At 40.5% G+C, this 23,340-nt stretch overlaps 1 protein-coding gene and 1 pseudogene across 1 annotated transcript; one reads left to right on the top strand and one right to left on the bottom strand.

Annotated features, from left to right (window-relative positions):
- Positions 1 to 23,340, bottom strand: part of LOC141284438 (Fc receptor-like protein 5) — a 108,990-nt pseudogene that overhangs the window by 32,298 nt on the left and 53,352 nt on the right.
- Positions 2,119 to 16,875, top strand: LOC141285205 (cell adhesion molecule CEACAM5-like). Its single transcript, XM_073818247.1, is given in 9 exon segments — positions 2,119 to 2,149; positions 2,643 to 2,678; positions 3,900 to 4,172; positions 13,159 to 13,431; positions 13,508 to 13,639; positions 14,712 to 14,882; positions 14,979 to 15,260; positions 15,507 to 15,620; positions 16,661 to 16,875. Coding segments are annotated over 9 exon segments (1,527 nt in total).

Below are 23,340 nucleotides of genomic sequence, written 5' to 3'. Positions count from 1 at the left end.
GTGATTGTAGAATCCGACCACAAACCTCTGGAAGCTATCCTCCGAAAACCGCTGGCTGCAGCACCACCGCGGCTACAAAGGATGATACTACAGCTCCAGAAATACAACATACAAATCATCCACCCGCCCGGAAAGGACATCACAGTGGCTGATACATTGTCCCGAAAATCCATCGAGCACCAAGACAGCAGCCTTATGGAGAGCATGGAAGCACAGGTACATACACTCATAAGCACTGTTCCAGTGAGCAACAGGAAGCTACTGGAGATCAAGGACGCAACAGCACAGGATGCACAGCTTACCGCACTCAGAAGAGCCACACAGAACGGATGGCCAGACGAAAGGAGGAAATGCCCACCCAGCATCCAAGAATATTGGAACCACCGAGATGAGATCTCCGAGATGGAAGGGATACTTTTCAAAGGTGAGAAAATCAAAGTTCCCCTGAGCCTCAGAGGAGACATGATCCAGCGCGTACACGCAGGACACATGGGCATGGAGAAATGCAAACATAGAGCACGAGACCTCCTGTTCTGGCCCGGGATGGGCAAACAAATAGAAGCAACAGTAGAACAGTGCAGTATATGCCAGGAACGACGGGAAGCCAACCCCAAAGAACCACTGTGGTCCCATGACATACCCGAGAGACCATGGCAAGTGGTAGGCACAGACCTCTTCACATGGAACACTCAAAACTTCATCATCATTGTAGACTACTACAGTAGATTCTTTGAAATGGAGCAGCTCACAAATGCCACCTCACTTGCAGTAATCGCCAAACTCAAGTCCGCGTTCGCTCGTCACGGCATCGCAGAGACAGTCATCAGCGATAACGGACCATGCTACAGCTCTAGTAAAGAGAGCTCCGTGTATGCTCCAGTGATTACATCTGCAATATAGTTTAGCCAGTGAGCAAATATTACACACATGAATTCACACATGCTATTTTTACACATACTGTGGTTCTCACTTGCATGTTCAAATGTCCCACACCAGTGTTCACATGGGTGAGAACTTTCTGGGTGTGGTGACATTGTAATGGTGTTAAGAGCTGAATATGTGTTTAGAGTTGAAACACAAGAATAGTGTTCATAGTTTTGATAAATCTTTAAGACAGTGGTCTGCGGTTGATGATATGTGGCTAATATAATACTTTTTAATGTCTACACAATTAAGAAAAACTGTAATAAGGTTAGAAATGAAAACCCTTTAACCTCAAGTGTAAGCAAATGCTTAGAATAGATGCTTAGCAAACAACACTTATTTAAATTTGTATGTGTTGAGTGTCATTCTGCATTAAGCAAGACTAAAACAAGATCTGAAAACCACTGATGTGAGATTCTTTTTACACTGAAAACTTACACATCTTTAGCATTTCCTCTTTGCTAGTCTACAATTTAGGGTACATGTTAATTTTTTTCTTCACAAAAAGGGATATTATAATCTCAGATAAATACTTTGCGCACCACATGTTTTGAGTGAAGTCAACATTATTTATCTTAAATTTAATTATACAATTTAAATCAATCAAATCTTTGAAAATTAGTCTAAAAGTAATTTTCTTTAAATTGGCAATGTCACCCATCAATAAAGTACCCTCAACATGACCCTATTGTGTGACTGTCCACTGATGATAATGAATTGTTTGCCATATATTGTGTTTTTCATAATTAACTATTTTGAGTGTCAGAGGAGACGTGTGTGTGCATGAGCTAATAATGTGTGTGATAGTTAATAACACGTTCAGCAACTGTTGACCCTTGAGTGCACGAGTTACTTGAATATTACACTTAACCAGACTATAAAGAGCTTGGCAACATATGTTAAACTGATGAAATATGTAAAATGAACAAACTATTATGAGCCCAAAGTGAAAAGTCTTTAGATGTCAGGTAAATGTATCCTTGATCTGGACTTGTGAACCATGACAACATTTGTCAAAAACTTGCATGTTAGTCAGTTTAACATTTTCTGAACACATTATAAAGATTATCATTGTAATCTGATTTTTTTTTCTCTAACACATGAGGCATTTGTCTTTGACTTGTCAGTATCAGGAAGTCTTGAGAGGCTTTAACACATTCTGTGTCTTTAACCGTCTGTCTTTATTCTGTCAGTATGGAGCTCAGTCAACTTCCTCTTGTGCTCTGTGAGTGTTATTTTCTCTTAATGTTTTTCAGTGGATGTTAATTGCTTTTAATTATGAATAGGATCAAGTGATTTAGTGTACCTGAATTTTGAGAGAGCAGGTGTGCAGTCAGTGCTGTTTGTGAAAGAGAAATGTACTCTATTGTGTTCTTTAGTCTGTTTGTTCGATCTTGTTTGTGTGTGTGTGCTTTGTAATAGTGTTTGAATCAGTGCTTCAGTGTTAATTTGGATACATATGCAGTCCTCCACACAACAGCTTAATATGACTTATATTTACTACTGTCACTGTTTTCAGACCCTTGATACTCTAGGCAAGTTGGATGAAAAGGTCTAGACAATTAGTCAAAAAAATATGACTTGCATGTTGTGAAGACATTTAAGAGTAAAATTATGGTGTTTTGCAAGCAAAGGAAGAAGAATATACCTTCATATGGCTAATGTAATGATCACATGATCAATGATCATGATCAATGATTTTCTTTTTGTGTTTTTAGTGCTGATTTCAATCATTTTCTGTGGACAAACGGAAGGTGAGTAAATTTCTTCACGTTCACGTATAAGTGATTATACACTGCTTCAAACTAGCTGTGAAAGAGGAAGAAATTACAGTGAACCAATAGCAGTGGCAATATACAGCAAATATAATTTATCTAATAATGAACCTCTCTGAGAAATTCAAGTTTATTTGTATACCGTTTTTCATGATACAAATCGTTGCAAAGCAGCTTTACAGAAAATTTTAAGTTTCTACAATGTATTAAGTAGTAGCTTACTAGTGGTGACTATGTCAAGTTGAAGTACATATGGCAGTGATGTATGGTAAAATCAGTTAATGACATTATCAAACAGACGATGAACACTATTAACAGTAATGAATATATGTAGCAATTAAACTTGTAACTTAAAACTTATAGCAACATTTGGTAGTGCTGTATGTTGTTTCAGGGCTGGCATCATCAGAGGTCCTCTGAGGGGTTGACATCATCTCTTCTTGGGTATTCTGAATTCAGACTGAAGCTTGCGTAATTCAGTTACCACAGGATGTCAACAAATAGAGAAATAATTAACGTTGCTGCTGTTCCAACCAAGCTAAAATTATGTGTTCAACCCAAGCTGAGAATGTTAATGCTTGGTAAAAGAAAACTGTTTTTAATCTAAATTTAAACAGAGAGTGTGTTTGAACTCTGAAAGTTAAATGTCCAGAGTTTGAGACCTTAAGGATAGTGATAGTTTTACGTCTTTCTCTACAGAAGTGGCTGAAAAAGGTTTTAGAATTTGGAGGTAGGGCTTCAAGCACCAAATATGTGTAGCTCCTGTTTTTTGTAAATAACTTTGAACTATTTTAAATGAAGACCATTATCCTCTTTGACAAAGAGGATTATAGTTTCTAAAGTGTCACTCATCAGATATTGTAAAAGATATTGTCTGCTGTTTCTGCTTCTTCTTAAGAAAAGTTCATAATTGTTATATTAAGCCTCAGTTATTGGCAGTTTTTTTTATTATTATTATTAATCATTAAACAGCAGTTTAAACTTTTGTTAACAGTTTTAAAATGCTGAACCTTCCTAACACTTCAGTGAATGATGTGTGTTTTTAATTGCTGTTATAGATGTAGGTGGTGTGTCACAGTAGGTCAGTATCTGTGCCATTAAACCAGTTTGTGGGTCTGAACTCCACCAAGGGATGTCTTAAAGCAGCATATTTTTGTATTATATTATATTATATTATTTTATTTTATTGTTGTTGTACAGAAAAACCAAAACCTAAAGTGACCATAAAACCTGCTCTACATGTAATCAGAGGAGAGACAGTCAATCTCAGATGTGACATAAATGGTGAAGGAGTCACTAGCTGGCGCTACAACTGGTATAAAGATGATTCAAGAAGTGCTTTCAGTGATGAACAGGAACATACAATCAGTTTTGTTACTGAGTCTGACACAGGTGAATACTCCTGTAAAGGATCAGAGACAGAAGGATCACGCTGGTCACAAATGAGTGATGCAGTTACACTGACAGTATCAGGTGAGTTTGATCATCATTTCATAAATAGACATTTAATATTTTATTAATGAGCAATTTGCTTCTTTTTCTTTCACATTATGCAGTGTTTTTAAAACCAGAATTTCCTTACATGATCTCCAAACCAAGTCTCGAAAGTTGGCTGGATAGATACTAAGGTTTAGTGACAGCACTGCCTACTGGTCAGAAACAATACCAATTTATCTATCACTATCATTTAAATGTTCATGTAAACTGCAGTATCTTCACATTTTGCTGAAGTTCTAAAAGTAGGTTTGGGAGGAGCCTTATCATTCAGTCCTGTCAATCATGTAATGTTAAACATGTCCCACCCTGATGAACTCCACAGAATTGTCTTTCATCACTAAGCTGACACCAGTTTCTCCTAACTCTGGTTCCCGTACCACATGCCCTAACTCATCAGACTCCTGATAATCTCCTACCCCTGACAAAATCCAACAAACAGACACAAGTCAGGGCAGGCAGCAAATGATCAGAAAACAAGCATACAGTCCAAAGTCACAACATAGGCAAGGCAAGACTAGGCAAAACAAGGCAAGAAACAAGGAAATCCGCTCCGTAGAGTCCACAACGTGAAACAATACTTCACAATGTGTCTGTGTGTCTTGTGGCTGCAATCCAAAGCCCTCTGTTTTCACAGGCCAGTTCAGCCCATCAAACCCACATCTCCAAAATATCCACATCTGCCTTTGTTCACACTGTCTAGCCCAACCTTTTACCCACCTTAGATTTGCTCAGCCTGGACCATACCTCACCAATCTCTGTTCCTTTCCATCTTCCTCCTTCTTCATTTCCAGCTATTTCTGGAGAACCTCCCAGCGTGATGCTTAAAATTCCCTCCACTGCCACAGCAGTGATAATCTCTTTTATACCTCTGAATTACTCGTATTCGTTGCTGTCCTCAATAAGCCTTTTTGGGAAGTTCTAACTCGAAGCTCAAGTTGAGCCTCGGGTTGAGCCTCCTTCGGAGACAGCCAGCCAAGTTCATTTACCATTATCTAGCAGAGCTGAATGGGCAGGCAAACTCGTGAATTGAATGGTGTGTCTTTTTGACTGCTGGTTTAGATGTATGTGATGTGATACAATGGGATGAGCTCTAAGCTATTAATCCAAAGTTTGTGGGTCTGAGCATTTGTTTTTAGGTCATTTAATTGTGCTACCAGAAACTTGTTTGTTTCTGGAATTGTTACTTGCAGCTTTATTGTCTGTGAAATCAATAGACTGCAGCAAGTCTAAAGAGTGTTTTATGTTATGTTCTGGTGTTATGGATTCTTTTGTGTGGGGCTTTAAGGAGTGAGTGTTCTGATGAGTGAGTCTGTGCACTCATTGTTTATACGTAGGTATTTATACTTAACATTTAGGGGCACAAAACGTACATTTTTGTATGTTTATATTACTGCTAAAACGTACATTTTAGACATATTTCAATGTCTAAAATGTACAAATAGCCATTTATTTTAGCTAAACAACGTAAAATATTTACGTATCATTCATTTCATTAAGATATTCGTATCAATGCCTTTTTATCTTTTTATTAATAAGCGATTTAGAATTTTTAGCCCCCTTAACCTACCCTGCCAGTGCGTCATTGCCAGTGCGACCGCATAGTATAAACGGGCGCTGGACAAACACATCATCCGCTTCTTCGTCTGAAGCTAATGACGAAGCATGGCGTCAAGATCTAGAGGACGCAGTGTCTTGTTCCCTCTCAGGGAACTATGGTTACACACAGACAAGATGGCGCTAGGGTGTTTTGCTGCTGGCTGTCTGTCGCTCTGCTCTGTGTTTTCTGTGTGTTTACTGTTTTACCTGTGCTGTCAAGAGGTGCTTTCGCTTCTCACCTATGATCGTCAAACTCTGCTTAAGATTGGATGCTTCTTCAATCAACTTAAAACCGAACCGGTGACTAGTTTTCCTCCATTCCTTGAGGAAATACCGGTCTCTCTGAGGCGTCCCTCTGTATATGTCGCCCGCAAGAAACGCCGAAGAAGACGGGGGAAACGCGGAGGTGTCCGGGTGAGGATCGAGGCTCTCCTGAGATCTGCTCGCAAGCCTGGTGATCTGCATTTGCTGGATGATCCTGCCTTGTATTCGAAGTTGATTAGGGCTCGATGGATCCGACCGGTCTTCCCAGAGGTTGACGGCAAGGATGGCGCCAGCTGTTCGGCCGACCCCGCTCAGCTGTTGCTGGCGCCTGCCAGCCAGCGGTCACGAACAGGTAGATGTGGTGTGGATCATCAGAATCTCCGCTTATTGAAGCTTGCTTCATCCTCGGCCAACACTCTTAATTTAAATCTGGCACTGCTGAATGTCAGGTCCGTTACCAATAAAACTTTTCTCCTGAACGACTTTTTTACCTCACGTAAATTAGACTGAAATTATGTTCCCTGACGGAAACTTGGTTACGTGAAGGAGAACTGGCACCTTTTTCGGAGCTGCTCCCCGCTGGATGTCATTATTTTAACTCTCCACGCACCACTGGCAAAGGAGGAGGACTGGCTTCTATATTTAAATCCTCATTTCACTGCAAACAATCTCCGGCTGTCAGCTACACCAGCTTTGAGTTGCAACTCTTCGAGGTAAAGCTCCCTGTTACTGTTCTCTGTGCGGTGGTCTATCGGCCACCAAAAATTAGCAAAGACTTTATTTTGGACTTTGCGGACTTTGTGTCGGGTGTCACTCTTAAATATGATAATTTTTTAATCGTTGGTGATTTTAATGTGCATGTCTGCTGTGAGAGCAGACCTCTGGTCAGAGACTTTCTGAGTGCCATTGATTCCTTTAATCTCATGCAGTCCGTTTTGGAGCCGACACATGAGAAAAGCCATACGCTGGATCTTGTGTTGTCATATGGACTGGATGTACAAATAACTGAAATTGGACACTCACTCTTATCTGACCATCTACCTGTTTTATTCTCTTTCTCTGTGTCTGCACCCTCTATTATGAACACTGCTCCCGTTCGCTGTATCCGTGATTTTAACCCTTTAACTCCTTAGCTGTTTACCGCTGCCTTTAAAAATTCCTTTTTATATTCTCTTGATCTTAGCAACCACAGTGTGGATGATTGTATAATGATGTTTGATTCACTTTGCTCTGAGATTTTAGATTCAATCGCGCCAATGACTCTTAAGCCTGTAAGGCCACAGAAGGAGCCTTGGCTGAACGAGTCCACTCGTACGCTCAGACGTGCATGTAGGCAGGCAGAAAGGAGATGGAAAAAGGACAAACTTACAATTTCGTGGGATCTGCTTCAAGACTGTCTTATTTCATACCAGCATGCTGTTAAAGCTGCAAAAACAGAATATTTCTCCTCACTTGTTTCTACAAATGTTCATAAGCCTCAGGTTCTTTTTAATGTGTTTGATTCTCTGGCAAATCCGTGCGATGCTGCCTGTATAGAGCCCTCTCCTACTCTGTGCGAGGCCTTCAAGCTATTTTTATTGATAAAATTTCTGCAATCAGAAACCCGTTCCTTCAGTCTGTCCAGGACCCCTCAACTCTTTCTCCCAGCTCTGCTGTCTTTGACAACTTTGAGCGTGTTTCACTATCTCAACTCACTGAGGTAGTTGAACACTTACGCCCTGCTACCTGCCAATCTGACAGCATTCCATCCCGTCTGTTTAAAGAGGTCTTCTGTACAGTTGAGTCTTTTATTTTACAATTAATAAATCTGTGTCTGAGCTCTGGATGTGTCCCATCCTCCTTTAAACATGCCATGGTGCAGCCTTTTTTTAAAAAGAAAGGCTTAGACCCCTCAGTGTTAACTAATTTAGGCCAATTTCCAAACTCCCTTTTATCTCTAAGGTTTTAGAGAAAGTTGTTCTTACACAAATCCAAGAATTTTTAAAAACAGCCAATGTCTGTGAAGTGTTTCAGTCTGGTTTTAGGCCTCTCCACAGCACTGAAACTGCTCTTTTAAAAGTTTTTAATGACCTCCTGCTAACTCTCGACTCTGGTAATTGTGCTATTTTAATTCTCCTCGACCTGACAGCGGCCTTCGACACAGTACACCATAGAATTCTTTTGGCTCGTTTAGAGCAATATGTTGGCATAAAAGGCACTGCCCTAAACTGGTTTGAATCGTATCTCACGGACAGATCGTTTTCGGTTCAAATGGGGCAGTTTTCTTCTTCAGTGGCCCCTCTGAGCTGTGGGGTGCCTCAGGGGTCGGTTCTGGGTCCGCTATTGTTCTCTCTGTATATGCTACCCCTGGGGTCGATACTCAGGAAGCACAGTATCCCCCCCTTCCATTGTTTTGCAGATGATGTGCAGGTTTATTTGCCGCTTAGGATTTCTGCCAAAGATTCCCTCCAAGCGTTGCTAAACTGCATGAGTGATATAAAGATATGGATGGACCTAAACTTCCTGAAATTAAATGAAAACAAAACTGAGGTTGTCTTGTTTGGTCGCCCCGATTTGGTCCAGGTCCTTGCTAGCTCTCTCAGCCCACTAGCACCCTACATACAAACTCATGCTAGGAATCTTGGGATGATTGTAGATGGTGCTTTTAAATTAGATAAGCAGGTGAGCTCAGTGGTCAAGTCTAGTTTCTATCAACTAAGGCTCATTGCTAAGGTCAAGCCATACCTTAGTCAAAGTGACTTAGAAAAAGTCATCCATGCGTTTATAACCTCTCGCTTAGACTACTGTAACTCTTTGTACATTGGAATTGGACAGTCAGAGCTCCATCGTTTGCAGCTGGTCCAAAATGCAGCGGCTCGTCTTCTCACCAGGACTAAAAAGTGTGAGCACATTACGCCGGTGCTTTCTTCGCTTCACTGGTTACCGGTGAAGTACAGAAATTGATTTTAAGATTCTTTTATTTGTTTTCAAGTGTTTGCATGAGCTGGCTCCGGATTATTTATCAGACCTCTTGGTATTGCATCGGCCCTCCAGAGCTCTTAGGTCTGCTAACCAAATGGTTCTGGAGGTTCCCCGTTCTCTATTAAAAACTAGAGGTGACCGGGCCTTCTCAGTCGTGGCTCCCACTCTGTGGAATACTCTGCCATTAGCTGTGCGATCAGCAAATGGCCTCGCAATATTTAAATCTCTGCTCAAGACACACATGTTTACTTTGGCTTTTGCCTGAGTATTGGCAGCATTTTTGGATTTTATGTTGTACTACTGTATGTTTGTTTTATTTATTTTTATTTTTTTTTGCATTTCATCTCTTTTATGTATTTGACTAGTTTAATCTTATTTTATGTAGTTTAATGTAAAGCACTTTGGTGGGTTATGCCCTTATAAATGTGCTATATAAATAAAATTGACATTGACATTGACATTGACATACGTAACCTGAGACGTTCCCTTTCAAGGAAACATCGCACTGCGTCCTCTGCTTTGGGGAACAGGTATACCCACGCTGCCATGCTGAGGGGAGTGCAGGCTAAATGTAAAGGTGAGCACTAAGTACCAGCTCTCCTCACCATTCAAGGTGAGGGAGCTGCCCCAGTGACATATTAGTGGCTGTCAGTGACTTGATCTCTTAGGGGCTAGACCCACAAGTCCAGCCCAAGAGCTACTGGCCCTCAGGCCAGTCATAGATGGTTTCCACAGAAACACTCCCCACCAATGCTCCAGAAAGACAGTGCAATCAGCCCTCTCCTCAGAGAGACAGATTCACTGAATGGAAATAGTGGAGAAGTCATTCTGTGCCATTAGTAGACAACTGGAGGTTACCTTGGAGTCAAGGGATGTGACGGGAAAACAGCAATAGCCGCTTTTCCACTGTCGGGCCAGTGCGAGCCAGTGCTAAGAGCGTGCCGGGCGGGGCCAATGGCCTCGAGTCTCAAGCACCAAGGCCAAAAGTAAGCTGCGTTTCCACTATCGAGCCAGTAGCCTCGCTGCGCAAAATTAAAGCCCGCCCTTTACACCACCTTGGATCAAACGTCACGAAACCCCCCCCCCTTTCAGCGGGGAGATTGAAAGTAAATCAGGTGGGCCACCATAGTGTGATCATCGAACGAACGAACGAACGAAATGGAGAGAGCCAAAGCGGCTGTTTGTTTGCTCCTTTCAGTGTTTTCTTGGTGGAAGATGAGGCAGCGAAACCCAGATGCGAAGATGGAGGCTCAGCGGCATATACGCCGAAAGCTTATGCTATCTGCAGGGCGAAAAAGAACAATACAGCGACGTGGAAGCCGGATACAGCGAATTCAGAAATGCCTTGTAATGTTGGCGATGTCTGTTCTGATGCAAGAAGAGCTCTGCAACAGTTGTTAATGCAGCAGCAACGTTGCAATATATTACATTAATAAATCACGTGAAAAGAAGCTTTGTTTTTATGACCTACACACAAATCTTTCATCTAACTTTGTATTACATAAAACAAAATGTAGCATACTATCTGCAAATAGCATACTACTGCAAAAAAAAGGTGCGTGATTTCACGTTGAGCCGTATATACTACACACAGCCGTTGTTCACTGACGAGCTGCGCACATTCACACTGATAATGAACATTGATTTGCGCAGCTCGTCGGTAAACAACGGCTGTGTGTAGTATATACGGCTCAACGTGAAATCACGCACCTGATGGCATTTACCGCTGATTACAGAACCGGCTTTACTGACAAAACGCGCAAGCATTATCGGACGATTCGTATCGGTGCATCCCTAGTTTTCATCAAATAGTTGTCTGTAATTTATGGCTTTGTACTGCGCCCGCAATTTCTTCAACTTGTCTCGAATTAAACTGGATATTTAGCTTTGCGAGTTCAGCAACGATGTATTTTATCACGTCTTCGTTTCTGCAGACACCGTCAAACTGCCGTTGTACAATTGTCCTCGGCCCAAATACTTAGAAGAGCCCTGGTATCTTCCACAGACCAGTACTGACGATTCTCCATTTTAAGTTTTTGAGTTCTTAGCACGACGTAATACATCGAAATGCGCATCTTACCGCAGACACTTTTACCTGACTGAACGCTTACCGGAACTTTGCATAAACTCCGCCTTTCACTTTGACCACACCTCAAGCCCCAGCTGGCCCGCTTTGGCCCAAGGTTTTCGTAGGGCGGAAAAACCCGGGCCATTGGCCCTGAGGAAGCACCGATGAGGCACGATCAGGCCCCGGAAGTGACAGTGGAAACGCGACTGGCCCTAGCACGCACTAGCACGCCCGCTTTTGGCCCGACAGTGGAAACACGGCTAATCAAGTTAGATACACCTCAAGTGCCTAGCGATGATGGTGAGATAGTAAAGTCGCCCAAAATCAGCTAGGGGTCTCGTCAGTAGAATGTAACAGTCAATAGCAAGACATGAAGTACATGGATCATACTCACTTAGAAGGTATGACTCGCCTCAGATATCTATGTGTGTAGGAATTGTTAGCAGAGGAGGAACTGACTGAAAACACCCAGACACAAAGAAAAGGAGAAAGGGGAAAGTTAACACACAGCTAACCTCAGATAGCTGTAGTCAAACAAGTCCATCCCTCCATATGTCATAGCTGAACTATAGCTACCCTCAGATGGCTATATTAAGGAGGTCCCCTTATGGCAGGTAATTAACTCCACAATTGCAACGCGCAGCATATAACGTATTCAGCTCCCACGGGAGCTAAACATGCCCCGTCCACACATTCCACATTCCCCCGGGAATTAGAACAGAGCCATGGTGAATGTGTTGTTAATGCCGCGAGAGGCAAACACACTCATGCAAGAAGGAAAACAGTGAAGACTCACCTCCCTCCTTTGCGAATGCATCGCGATGAGCACGTCAGTTTACTCGAGAGCTGCGTGTGCTGCTATTCACCGCACACACATAGCCTGTGAGCTCGTAAAAACGGTCATAATAGCATGCCTCTCGTAACAAACAAGCAAAGAATGCAAAAACTGTATTCCCCTCCCTCGAGAGCGGATTCTTCTTAACATACACACACAGCTCGTGAGCCGAATGAAAGCTGCGGGTATCAGAGCGTTTACTTTTCGTTTCTTGCGCAACAAACTCCCTCGGGAGCTGAAAGTGCTTGCTCCTCACCACACACGTCATACGCGAGCCGTTACTTCCAAGCCTTTCTGTTGAGAGAATTCATGTACTCAGACAAATAGTCAGTGAAGACGAAGAAGATGATGTGTTTGTCCGGTGCCCGTTTATACTATGCGGTCGCACCGGCAATGACGCACTGGCCAATATTTGTAGTTTTTTGGTATAATGAGCTTCAGACACGGGTCACAAAGATGATGTTCCCCAAAGCGACCTCTAGATGATGCAGTGCGATGTTCCCTTGAAAGGGAACATGACAGACAGATAAAGTGCAATCACAATAATTTATTTATTGCAAAACTGTCAACAAAGTAGAACCACATTTTACATTGTCTGGGGAAAAAGTGCTAGAAGTTTTTTTTGTTTTTTGTTAAAATGCTGAAGCATTAGCTATGTGGGTGCTCACATTAATAAAAAGCCTTACGACTGCAGCGTGAGACTTAGTCTTCTTCTGAATGTCATATCTCTGATATACCTGAGGTCAATACCTTCAGCTGAAAAGCTTTCATAACTCATGATCCAACTAACTTTATATTGTCAGGTCTTACTAAACCAGCTCTGACTGTTGAGCCTCAGAGTTCAGTGTTCACTGGAGACTCAGTTACTATGAGATGTGAGGGGATTCAGCCACAGAATGGATGGGAGTTTATCTGGAGAAAAGACTCAAACAGTGAATCTACTAAAGCTGCAAATAAAATAATCAAACATGCGAAAGTCTCTAATGGAGGAGAGTACAGCTGCAGAGCACGCAGAAGAGGATATTACACAGATTACAGTGTATCAGTAATAGTGGCAATATATGGCAAGTATTTTTAATACACATATAACTTCATAAAACACTGAACTAATGTAAGACAAAAACAAGAACAAAATTTCAGTCTAATCTGATTTAGCATGCATTTTACAATCAAATAATTGTGTTTATACAATAAAAAACAGGATGTTATTTTTATTGTAAATTGTTGTCATCTTACAGAAAGACCAAAATCCAAAGTGACCATTAAACCTGCTCAACATGTATTTAGAGGAGAGACAGTCACTCTCAGATGCGACATAAATGGTGAAGGAGTCACTAGCTGGCACTACAGATGGTATAAAGAAAGTTCAACCAGGTTTGTCAGTAAACTACAGGAACACACAATCAGTTTTGTTACTGAGTCTGACGCAGGTAAATACTCCTGTAAATGATCAGAGACAGAAGGATCACGCTGGTCACAAATGAGTGATGCAGTTACACTGACAGTATCAGGTGAGTTTGATCATCTCTTCATTCACACACAAACACACATTTAACATGTTATTAATGAGTGATTTCTCTATTTCAGCTCCCACAGCTGTTTTAAGCGTTTCTCCACAGAAGTGGTTGACTGAAGGAGATCCAGTGACTCTGATCTGTGAGGTTTACAGCTTCTCTACAGGCTGGACATTCAGCTGGTTCACTTTAACTGTCTCACCAGGTAAGTTATAATGTGTTTCATGTGGTCTGAATTAGCTGATTTTATTTAAAGGTGCCACATAATAGAAAACTGTATTTACCTTGGCATAGTTGAATATCAGTTCTGTACATTGACATGACATACTGTGAGTCTTAAACACCATTGTTTCCTCCTTCTTATATAAATCTGTTTGCAAAAGACCACAAAGAAGCCAATTTCAACATAACACAGACTATTACGTAATCGATGAGATCATTAATAATTACACCCACAATATTTGCATTGCCAAATCATCAGAAGTTCTGCGGATAGGCTATTGTGAAAAAAACAAAGCGAGGACAATAGCGAAAATGGCAGATCACGGAAATTAATGTTATGTTCCAGGTTGTGCAGGAGATGTTAAGTGCAGGGATGGTTTGGTGTCTGTACTCAAAGGCACGGAAAACAAATAAGGCGTTCTAATATAAATAAGGCGAGCCACTAAAGGGACACGGTTAGCTTCTTGTTAGCGGTAGCCTGTTACATTGCAGTACATACAATTTAACTTACCACATAAACAGCGTAAGGAGAGATGACTGCACAGACGATGGTGAATGATTTGCAATCCTAATCACTGCTGACAGAATCTAACTTGTCAAATATGCTAAGTATTGTAGTATAACGTTACACAGAGCATGTGTAACAAATCTCAAAAGTGAAAGTAAAAAGTTATTGTGCATTCAAAATGACGGTTTCAATGCCCCGCATATTACTAGCGACTCGAGCTCCGTAATTAAATATATATTTTCCTGTATCTGTTTCCTTCCTGCTCTGCTGCTAAATGAGCCGCTCTGTGAAACAGCCAATAAGCGCAGAGCTCATCATTATTATTCATGAACCTTCCAAAGTAAGACTTCTACAGATAAAAGATTCTAGGGACGAATCCTTGGGTTGTAAATGGACTTGTAAAACCGTTTCTGGAAAATGTTTGCCCTTACCTTAGTCGTATACCTTCTATGTAGATAGAGAACAATTTATATTGTTTCAATGTATTCTATGGCACCTTTAAGTCCAAAATGCAGTTTAATATTGAATACATTGTCTTGTTTCCCAGAGAACAGTCATCAGTATAATCTGCTCTCAGACAGCAGCAGAGGAGCAGGAGGAAACTACACTGTCAGTTCTGCTGCTCTAAATCACACAGGAGTTTATGCGTGCAGAGCAGAGAGAGAGAAACCAGCCTATAAAACACAGTACAGCAACACACAGCTGCTGTGGGTCACTGGTGAGTTCAAACAGAACTTAAACTATTGGTTTATATTTAATAAAGAGAGTTTCCATACTCAAATCTGAGACTCTAAATCTGTAATTGTCATCTCAGGTGTTTCTCCTCCAGTCTCTCTGATCGTCAGTCCCAATAGAACTCAACACTTCACATCTGTCTCTCTCACTCTGAGCTGTGAGGACCAGAGTAACTCTGATGGATGGAGAGTGAGAAGATACACAGACAGTGGATGGCTGGAAGATTGTTCATCATTACGTCGAGGATCACAAACAGGATCTACTTGTACAATCAGCTTCATCATCACATCAGACACTGGAGTGTACTGGTGTGAGTCTGAATCTGGAGAGAAATATCATCCTGTTAATATCACTGTACACTGTGAGTCTGTTTCTGTAATTATTCATTTCACTAGCAGTTTACAATCAATACATGGAGCAGGTTGAATAAACAAGTGTGTTAAACATCAGTGGACAAAATAAACATTCAATTGGCAAGCAGTGCTTAAAATATAGTTTTATCAGTCCTGGATCTCAGTCAGACGAGTCTCAAATGAACACTGAATTTCTTCTTATGCCCTCATTCAGATGTAGTGCATGATAAACTGGTTGTGTGTCTCTTTTTCAGTGTTTGATTCAGAATCTCAGATCTCTGTCCTCAACATACTCAGTTCTGTACTGGGGGCTTGTCCATATCTGCTAGTGACCGTCGTGCTGATTTTCAAATGCTGCAGAATGAGAGGTAAAACATGACTGATGTATTATAAGTTATTTCTTTGCTCACAGGGCTTTTTGTGAAAATCACTATACAAATAATGTATTCAATTTGTGTTAGTCCTTTAGCATGTCTTTGTCTTTACAAATAGATATAATCATAAGGTTAAATTTGACAAAACTGAGATTTATACATCATATGCAAGCTCAATAAATAAGATTTCTATTGATGTATGGTTTGTTAGGATAGGACAATATTTGACTGAGATACATCTATTTGAAATCAGAAATCTGAGGATGCAAAAAAAATCAAAAAGACTGAGAAAATCACCTTTAAAGTTGTCCAAATTAGGTTCTTAACAATGCATATTACAAATCAAAAATTACATTTTGATATGTTTACAGTAGGAATTTTACAAAAAATCTTCATGGAACATGAACTTTACTTAATTTCTTAATGATTTTTGGCATAAAAGAAAAATCTAAAATTTTGACCCATGCAATGTATTTTTGGCTATTGCTACAAATATACCCCAGCAACTTAAGACTGGTTTTGTGGTCCAGGGTCACATATATATCAACATTTTTATCAGTAAGGGTATTTCTAAGTGGGCTATTGACACAAAATTTCCACCAGATGTACTGCAGCCATCAAGCCAAATATTGAATTCATACAAATAAATCAGAACATTTAAGTATACAAGTTGAGTCATAATAAATAAAGTGAAATGACACAATAAGTATTGAACACATGAAGATAACAAAGTGCAAAATGACATAGAAAGCCAGGAGATCACCTGAAATCTGTCAGTATTGAGAGAGAAACCCTGACCCTTATTAGTACTAATTGATATCAGCTGCTTTAGTCCTACTTAGTCCTACTTTAGTCCTACAAAGAAAAGAACTCTCTCAAGATCTTTGTAATCTTATCGTTGAAAAGCATTTTGATGGGAATGGTTATAGGTGCATTTCCAGAATGCTGAATGTTCCTGTGAGCACTGTGGGGGCCATTATCCGGAAACGGAAAGAGCATCAGTTTTAAATTAACCATAAACCGGCCATGATCAGGTGCTCCACGTAAGATCCCTGTCCGAGGAGTCCAAAGAATAATCAGGAGAGTTCTCCAAGAGCCAAGAACCACTCGGGCAGAACTTCAGGAAGACCTTGCATCAGCAGGTACTGTTGTTTCAAAGAAAACTATAAGCAGTGCATTGAACCGCCATGGCATCCATGCACGCTCACCACACAAGACTCCCTCCATTGCTGAACAAAAAGCATGTTGAAGCTCGGTTAAAGTTTGTGGATTATTGGGAGACTATAGTATGGTCAGATGAAAGCAAAATTGAACTTTTTGGCAGTCATTCTACACACCATGTTTGGAGAAGAAATGGCACTGCCCACCACCCCAAGAACACCATACCAACAGTTAAGTTTGGGGGTGGAAGCATCATGGTTTGGGGCTGCTTTTCAGGGGTACTGGCAGACTTCATATTATTGAAGGCAGGATGAATGGAGAAATGTACCGAGACATTATGGATAAAAATCTGCTGCCATCTACCAGAAAGCTGAAAATGAATAGAGGATGAACATTTCAGTAAGACAATGATCCCAAACACAAGGCCAAGGAAACAATGAAGTGGTTTCAAAGAAAGAAAATCAAGTTGCTTGAATGGCCCAGTCAATCACCTGACCTAAATCCCATAGAAAATCTATGGAGAGAACTGAAGATCAAAGTTCATAAAAGAGGCCCAAGGAACCTTCAAGATTTAAAGAGCGTTTGTGTGGAAGAATGGGCCAGAATCACTCCTGAGCAATGCAGACGACTGGTCTCTCCATACAAGAGGCGTCTAGAAGCTGTAATCACCAACAAAGGCGTTTCTACATCTGGTGTCAATAGCCCACTTAGAAATACCCTTACTGATAAAAATGCTGATGTGTCAAATACTTATTTTGTCGGCTATATATATATATATATATATATATATATATATATATATATATACACACACATATGTATGTAATACAGGATTCATTCCTCTTGTTTAACCAGTTTGGTTTTTGCTATTTTTGAACAATAATGTATTATTGATAATGTGAACCAAACCCCTCTGCACTCACATTGTCATTTGTAAGCAGGCATATTCTTTATTTTAGTGTGAATCTCCTGCTGTAATTTTTCATGCTTTAATATGTTTGTTTCCTTAAATAAAGAAACTATTTCTGCAGCTGATACTTTGTTAATAATAATAATAATAATAATAATAATAATAATAATAATAATAATAACTAAAAAGTTGCAGTGTCAATAAAAGCAGAAGAACCAGGACCAAGTTTTAATCTTTAATAATCTTTAAGAGCTGCATGTATGTTTAGTGTATGTATGTGTTTGTATGTATGTTTGAAACAAGAATAGTGTTCATAGTTTGGAGAAATCTTTTAATATGTCTAAAGCTGATGATATGTGTCTAATATAGTGTGTTTTAATGTCTATGCAATTAAGAAAACTATAATTAAGGTTAGATATTTATGAAAACCCTTTAACCACAAGTGTAAGCAAAACTAATGCTTAGCAAGCCACACTAATTAAGATTCTTATATGTTGAGTGTCATTCTGCATGAAGCAAGAATAAAACAACATCTGAAAATACACTGATGTGAGCTTCCTCTTTCTCTGTTTTATTTTCCTACGGTACTTCCTTTTTCACTAGTTTCTAAAATTTAAAGTATATGTCATGTGTCACATATTGGTCGTCTTGTCATCATTAACTCTTGCACTACACATCATGGACTTCATTCCCCACAAGCCACTGCACTAATCACTGCATTCACCTGCTCCTTGTTTCCACTGCACTGATTGCTGCACACACCTGTTTCACATTTACCCACATGCATTTAAGCCACAGACACACACACTTCCGGGCGAAGTCTTATTGTTCCATATGGTCTTTATTTCCGAGCGTTTCTTCCGTGTTTGTTTTCCCGTGTGTTTGATTCCTGGACTCCCTCCCGTGTTTGATTCTTGCTGCCAGCCCCGACCTTTCTGCCTGTTTTTTGACGACGATTTCTGCCTGCCCCTTTGTGTTTGTTTGTTTGAATAAAATGCTGCATATGGATCCGCACGTCTTAGTCTGACTCCCTGTTACATCATGTCCACTGATGATTATTTTCTATCAATTTTCTTTACAAAAATGATGTTACCCTTTAAGGGATATCATAATCTCAGACAATAATTTCCAGTCAAGTCAAACCATTTCAACATTATCTTAACAAAATATATCTTAGATTTAATTACAAAATTTACAGTTTTTTACAGACGCTAGGACACATTTCTCAATACTTGGGTCACTTTTGCAAAACTCTTCACACAGTGAGCACAACAGAAGTCTATGTGGGCTAAACTGAGGATCAATTATCATTGTTTTGGCACAAAATGCATTCAATAACTACATCTCTCAAATTTCATGAATTCTTTTCTCATTCAGACACAACAACTGCCAAAAATCTTTGGACGTACAGGACATTTTGCACGTGCTTACATACTGTTTTCAAAACTGTTAAACTTATGTTCAAAACAATAACATAATGCAAAACTGAATAAGACAGCAAAATTCAACAGCAATATTTTATTGAAACATATTTAAAATCTAAAAATGCAGTTTAACCAGCCCAAGCTGATTATCATTGTAGATATACATCTACACAGGTGTTACTCTTTCAATTTCATTACAAAAGGAGACAACTGCTGAATAGGTTTGTATTGTGATATAAACATGGACCCAAATAAAAATAAATAAACAACATAAAATATTGACGAATTCTGCATCATGTCTGATTCATTCCAGTAACATATATTGCAGTTATGAACAATATATATTGCAATTATAAACAGAGATGTGTCCTTGTTTTACACAAGAAAACACTGTGTAATGCTACATGTTGTTAGTGTTTTTTAGGTCATTGTTTTGTGGGTGACAAAGTGTGTTTGTCGGCTGTCAACCTTTGCGAGTGTTCTGGAAGAATGAGTTTATTTGAGACCTGAATAAAGTGTTTTGGAAGTTGTATTGCATTTCGAATGTGAAATGAACTGCTTTGAAAAAAGCTGAAAGTCAGTTAGGTGAATTGTGTGAAGAGTTTTGCAAAAGTGACCTTAGTATTGAGAAATGTGTCCTAGCGTCTGTAAAAAACTGTAAATCAATCAAACAATATTCCTTTTTGAAAATGAGTCTGAAAGTAAGTTTCTTAAAATTTTCAATGTCACCCATCAATACAGTTACCCTTGACATGACATTACCGTGTTACTGGCCACTGATGATAATGCATTGTTTGCCATATTTTGTATTGTTGTTGTTGTTGTTGTTTTTCGTAATTAACCCTTTTGGGTATCAAAGAAGACGCTGTGTGTGTGTGTGTGTGTGTGTGTGTGTGTGTGTGTGTGTGTGTGTGTGTGTGTGTGTGTGTGTGTGTGTGTGTGTGTGTGTGTGTACCTGGTATTCATCACGTTGTGGGGACCAAATGTCCCCACAAGGATAGGAATACCAGTAGATTTTGACCTTGTGGGGACATTTCTCAGGTCCCCATGAGGAAACAGGCTAATAAATCATGCACAATGAGTTTTTTTGATGAAGTAAAAGTTTGCACAATCTCCTGTGAGGGCTAGGTTTAGGTGTAGGGTAGGTGTAGGGCGATAGAAAGTACGGTTTGTACAGTATAAAAACCATTACGCCTATGGAATGTCCCCATAAAACAGTGTGTGTGTGTGTGTGTGTGTGTGTGTGTGTGTGTGTGTGTGTGTGTGTGTGTGTGTGTGTGTGTGTGTGTTTGTTTTTGTGACATATCAGGACACAAATTTGTGTAATAACATGGGTATGACATAGGTATTACAAGGAGAGGGTGACTTATGAGGACATTGCCCATGTTCCCACTTTTCAAAAGGCTTATAAATCATACAGAATACGTTTTTTTGAGAATGTAAAGATATGCACAGTCTCCTGTGAGGGCTAGGTTTAGGTGTAGGGAAGGTGTAGGGTGATAGCAAATATCGTTTGTACAGTATAAAAACCATTACGTCTATGGAATGTCCCCACAATTCACAAAAACAAACATGTGTGTGTGTGTGTGTGTGTGTGTGTGTGTGTGTGTGTGCGTGTGTGTCAGTGGCCCTAGAACACAGTAACTGTAATTTTAAAATTACAGTTAATTACAGTTAATTTAAAAATTAATTTTTAAATTGCTCTGCAAGCAGAGTCCACTTGTGCTTTTAGGGGCACATTTTTAAAATTCATCTTAGTATTATTCATTTAGTCATTTCATTTGTCATGTATTACTGCAATCTCTAGAAGTAAGCTTTAACAATTTAAACTAATGTTTCATCATGTTTCATTTATTTGACAATATATATATATATATATGGGTGTCATAGCATAAACTATTTTTAAAGTGCTCCTATTATGCTAGTTTAAAGGTTGTTAATATTGATTTATGAGTCTCCTAAAATGGGTTTACATGTATGCAACGTCAAAAAAAAAATATATTTTACCTCATTTCTAAATGATTCGTAAACATCTTGTGCGAAGCAGGTCGAAGAATCAGTCTCTCGAAAAACCTCCTTTCTGTGAGCCCTCACTGCTGTGATTGGTCAGACGGCGCAGTCCTTTATGATTGGCCTACCGCGGTGCGTACAGTGCATGTAGGAAACAACAAGCCCATTGCCGGGCCGTCGTAGTTGGGTGAAAAGGGGGACTAAATTACCAGGGCCCCAAGTGGGGGGAGGGCCCCTGAGGAGTGAAATTTTATTTTCCTTTAAATATAATTTTAAGATCACAATAAATGTTGTTAACTAATGTAAATGCCTTGTGAGAGAGACTCTCACAGAGTAGAATACAGTGTCTTCTCGACATGATGTTAACCAGATGGAAATGTTACTGTGTTTGTGGGCAGGCAAGTTGTTCGCAACGTAGAATGTGGGCGGACATTATGCAATTTGTTACTTCAGTGTGGCCTTAACAGAAAAAGATTTGAATTCCTGATGACTCGTTTCAGCAATAGTGAACCAACTTTTTTTTTGATATAATAACTTTATTTATCGTGCACTTTTGGCTTTACAACTTTGCAGGTAGTTTGTGTTCACCTACAGCTACATGACACACTGCACTCTTAAAACAGATGTGTTAAAAACAACACAACCTGTGTTATATTTTAACACACTTGTGTGTTAAATTAAGGACAACACATTTTGTGTTAATTTTAACTCAACCAATGTGATATTCGCCTTAAAACAGCTTGATATTTAACACACTAATGTGTCACAAATCACAATTTATGACACATTAATGTGTTAAATGTGTTAAAACAACACAACCTGTGTTATATTTAACACATCTGTGTGTCTAGTTAAGGACAACACATGTTGTGTTAATTCAGTTTTAACACGCCAGTGGTGTTATTCTTCTTAACACAAGGCAGTGTGTTAAAATATTTAATGCATTAATGTGTTAAACATCACACAGTCTGCATAGCTGTGCTATTCTTAACCAGTTAAAATGAATGCAATACAAAAAAAAAATCTATTAACACTGCTCAAAGTGTATTTGGTCCCACAATACAGACCCTCCCTGCTGAAAAAACCAGCTAAAACCAGCCTAGGCTGGTTGGCTGGTCTTAGCTGGTTTAAGCTGGAAATGGCTGGTTCCCCTTCAGTCGAATCACTTCGACGTTACATGGGATCTCGCCTGAGAGACCGATCATCTCTGAGCCTTATATCAAAAGGCCAATTGCAAATTGGCGAGTGGACGTGCGCGGCGGCCACGCCCCCGTACATACGGGTATATAAGATGGCCGCGCGCATCACTCAGTTAGACTTTTGCTTTCAGAGCCTTTCTGCTCGAGCCTTACAACTTTAAAAGAAGAAAAAAGACGAACGTTCCTGAGCTCTTCTCCGCTGACGTGCTGCCATCTAAAAGAGATTTACTAAAAGAGTGTCTTTGGCAGCCGTCAGCGGTATCCTGCGGGCGGCCGTTTTAACGGCCATTAAAAGCCTCCTGCGCTCCAGCGAGCAGCCCCAGCAGTGCACAGAGTGCCGCGGTTCCTCCCTGGGCAGACCAGGATCTATAAGAGCAATTTCTCACGGCCGTGAAGCGTCCTTTTCAGGATGGTATTCCGGCCGTGCGCTACTGGATGTGGCAGTTTCCTCACTTCTGAGGACGGACATGAACGCTGCCTCACATGTCTGGGCTTAGAACATGCTGAGGCAGCGTTCACGGATGGTTCATGCGAGCATTGTGAGTGCATGACCATGGTCACGCTGAAAAACCGCCGCTCTTTTGCGAGACGGCTCCCCTCTGCGCCCCGCGGCCCGTCGTTAAGCCGTCAGTGCTTTTCGGCCGCCGTGGCGAGGCAAAGGGGGGATTTAAAGGTTACGGTGCAGAACGCGCCGCCGGCTTTCAAAGCCCCGCGGCCGTCTGCACCCCAGCGTGGCCCCGTTGAGTGGCCAGAGCAGTATGCTTCCCCGGTATCCGGGCCGAGCATCTCCTTTGGCGCTCCACCAGAAGAAGAGATGTCTGTCGCTGCGTCAGAGGGTGAGTCTGACGGCGAGGCGGATATCTCGCCGGGCCAGCGCCCTCCCGTGGTTGCTGCTCCGGCTGACATGGACGCTGAGCTGTCAGCTATGCTCCTCCGTGCCGCCAGGGGGATCGGCCTCGAGGTGTCAGATCTACCTCCTGCCGATCCCTCTAGGCTTGGCGACTGGTTCC

This window comes from Garra rufa, chromosome 14, assembly GCF_049309525.1.
Source record: "Garra rufa chromosome 14, GarRuf1.0, whole genome shotgun sequence".
Lineage (NCBI taxonomy): Eukaryota > Metazoa > Chordata > Actinopteri > Cypriniformes > Cyprinidae > Garra > Garra rufa.
The sequence above is the reverse complement of the archived record's forward strand: the minus strand, read 5'-3'. Positions and strand labels throughout refer to the sequence as shown.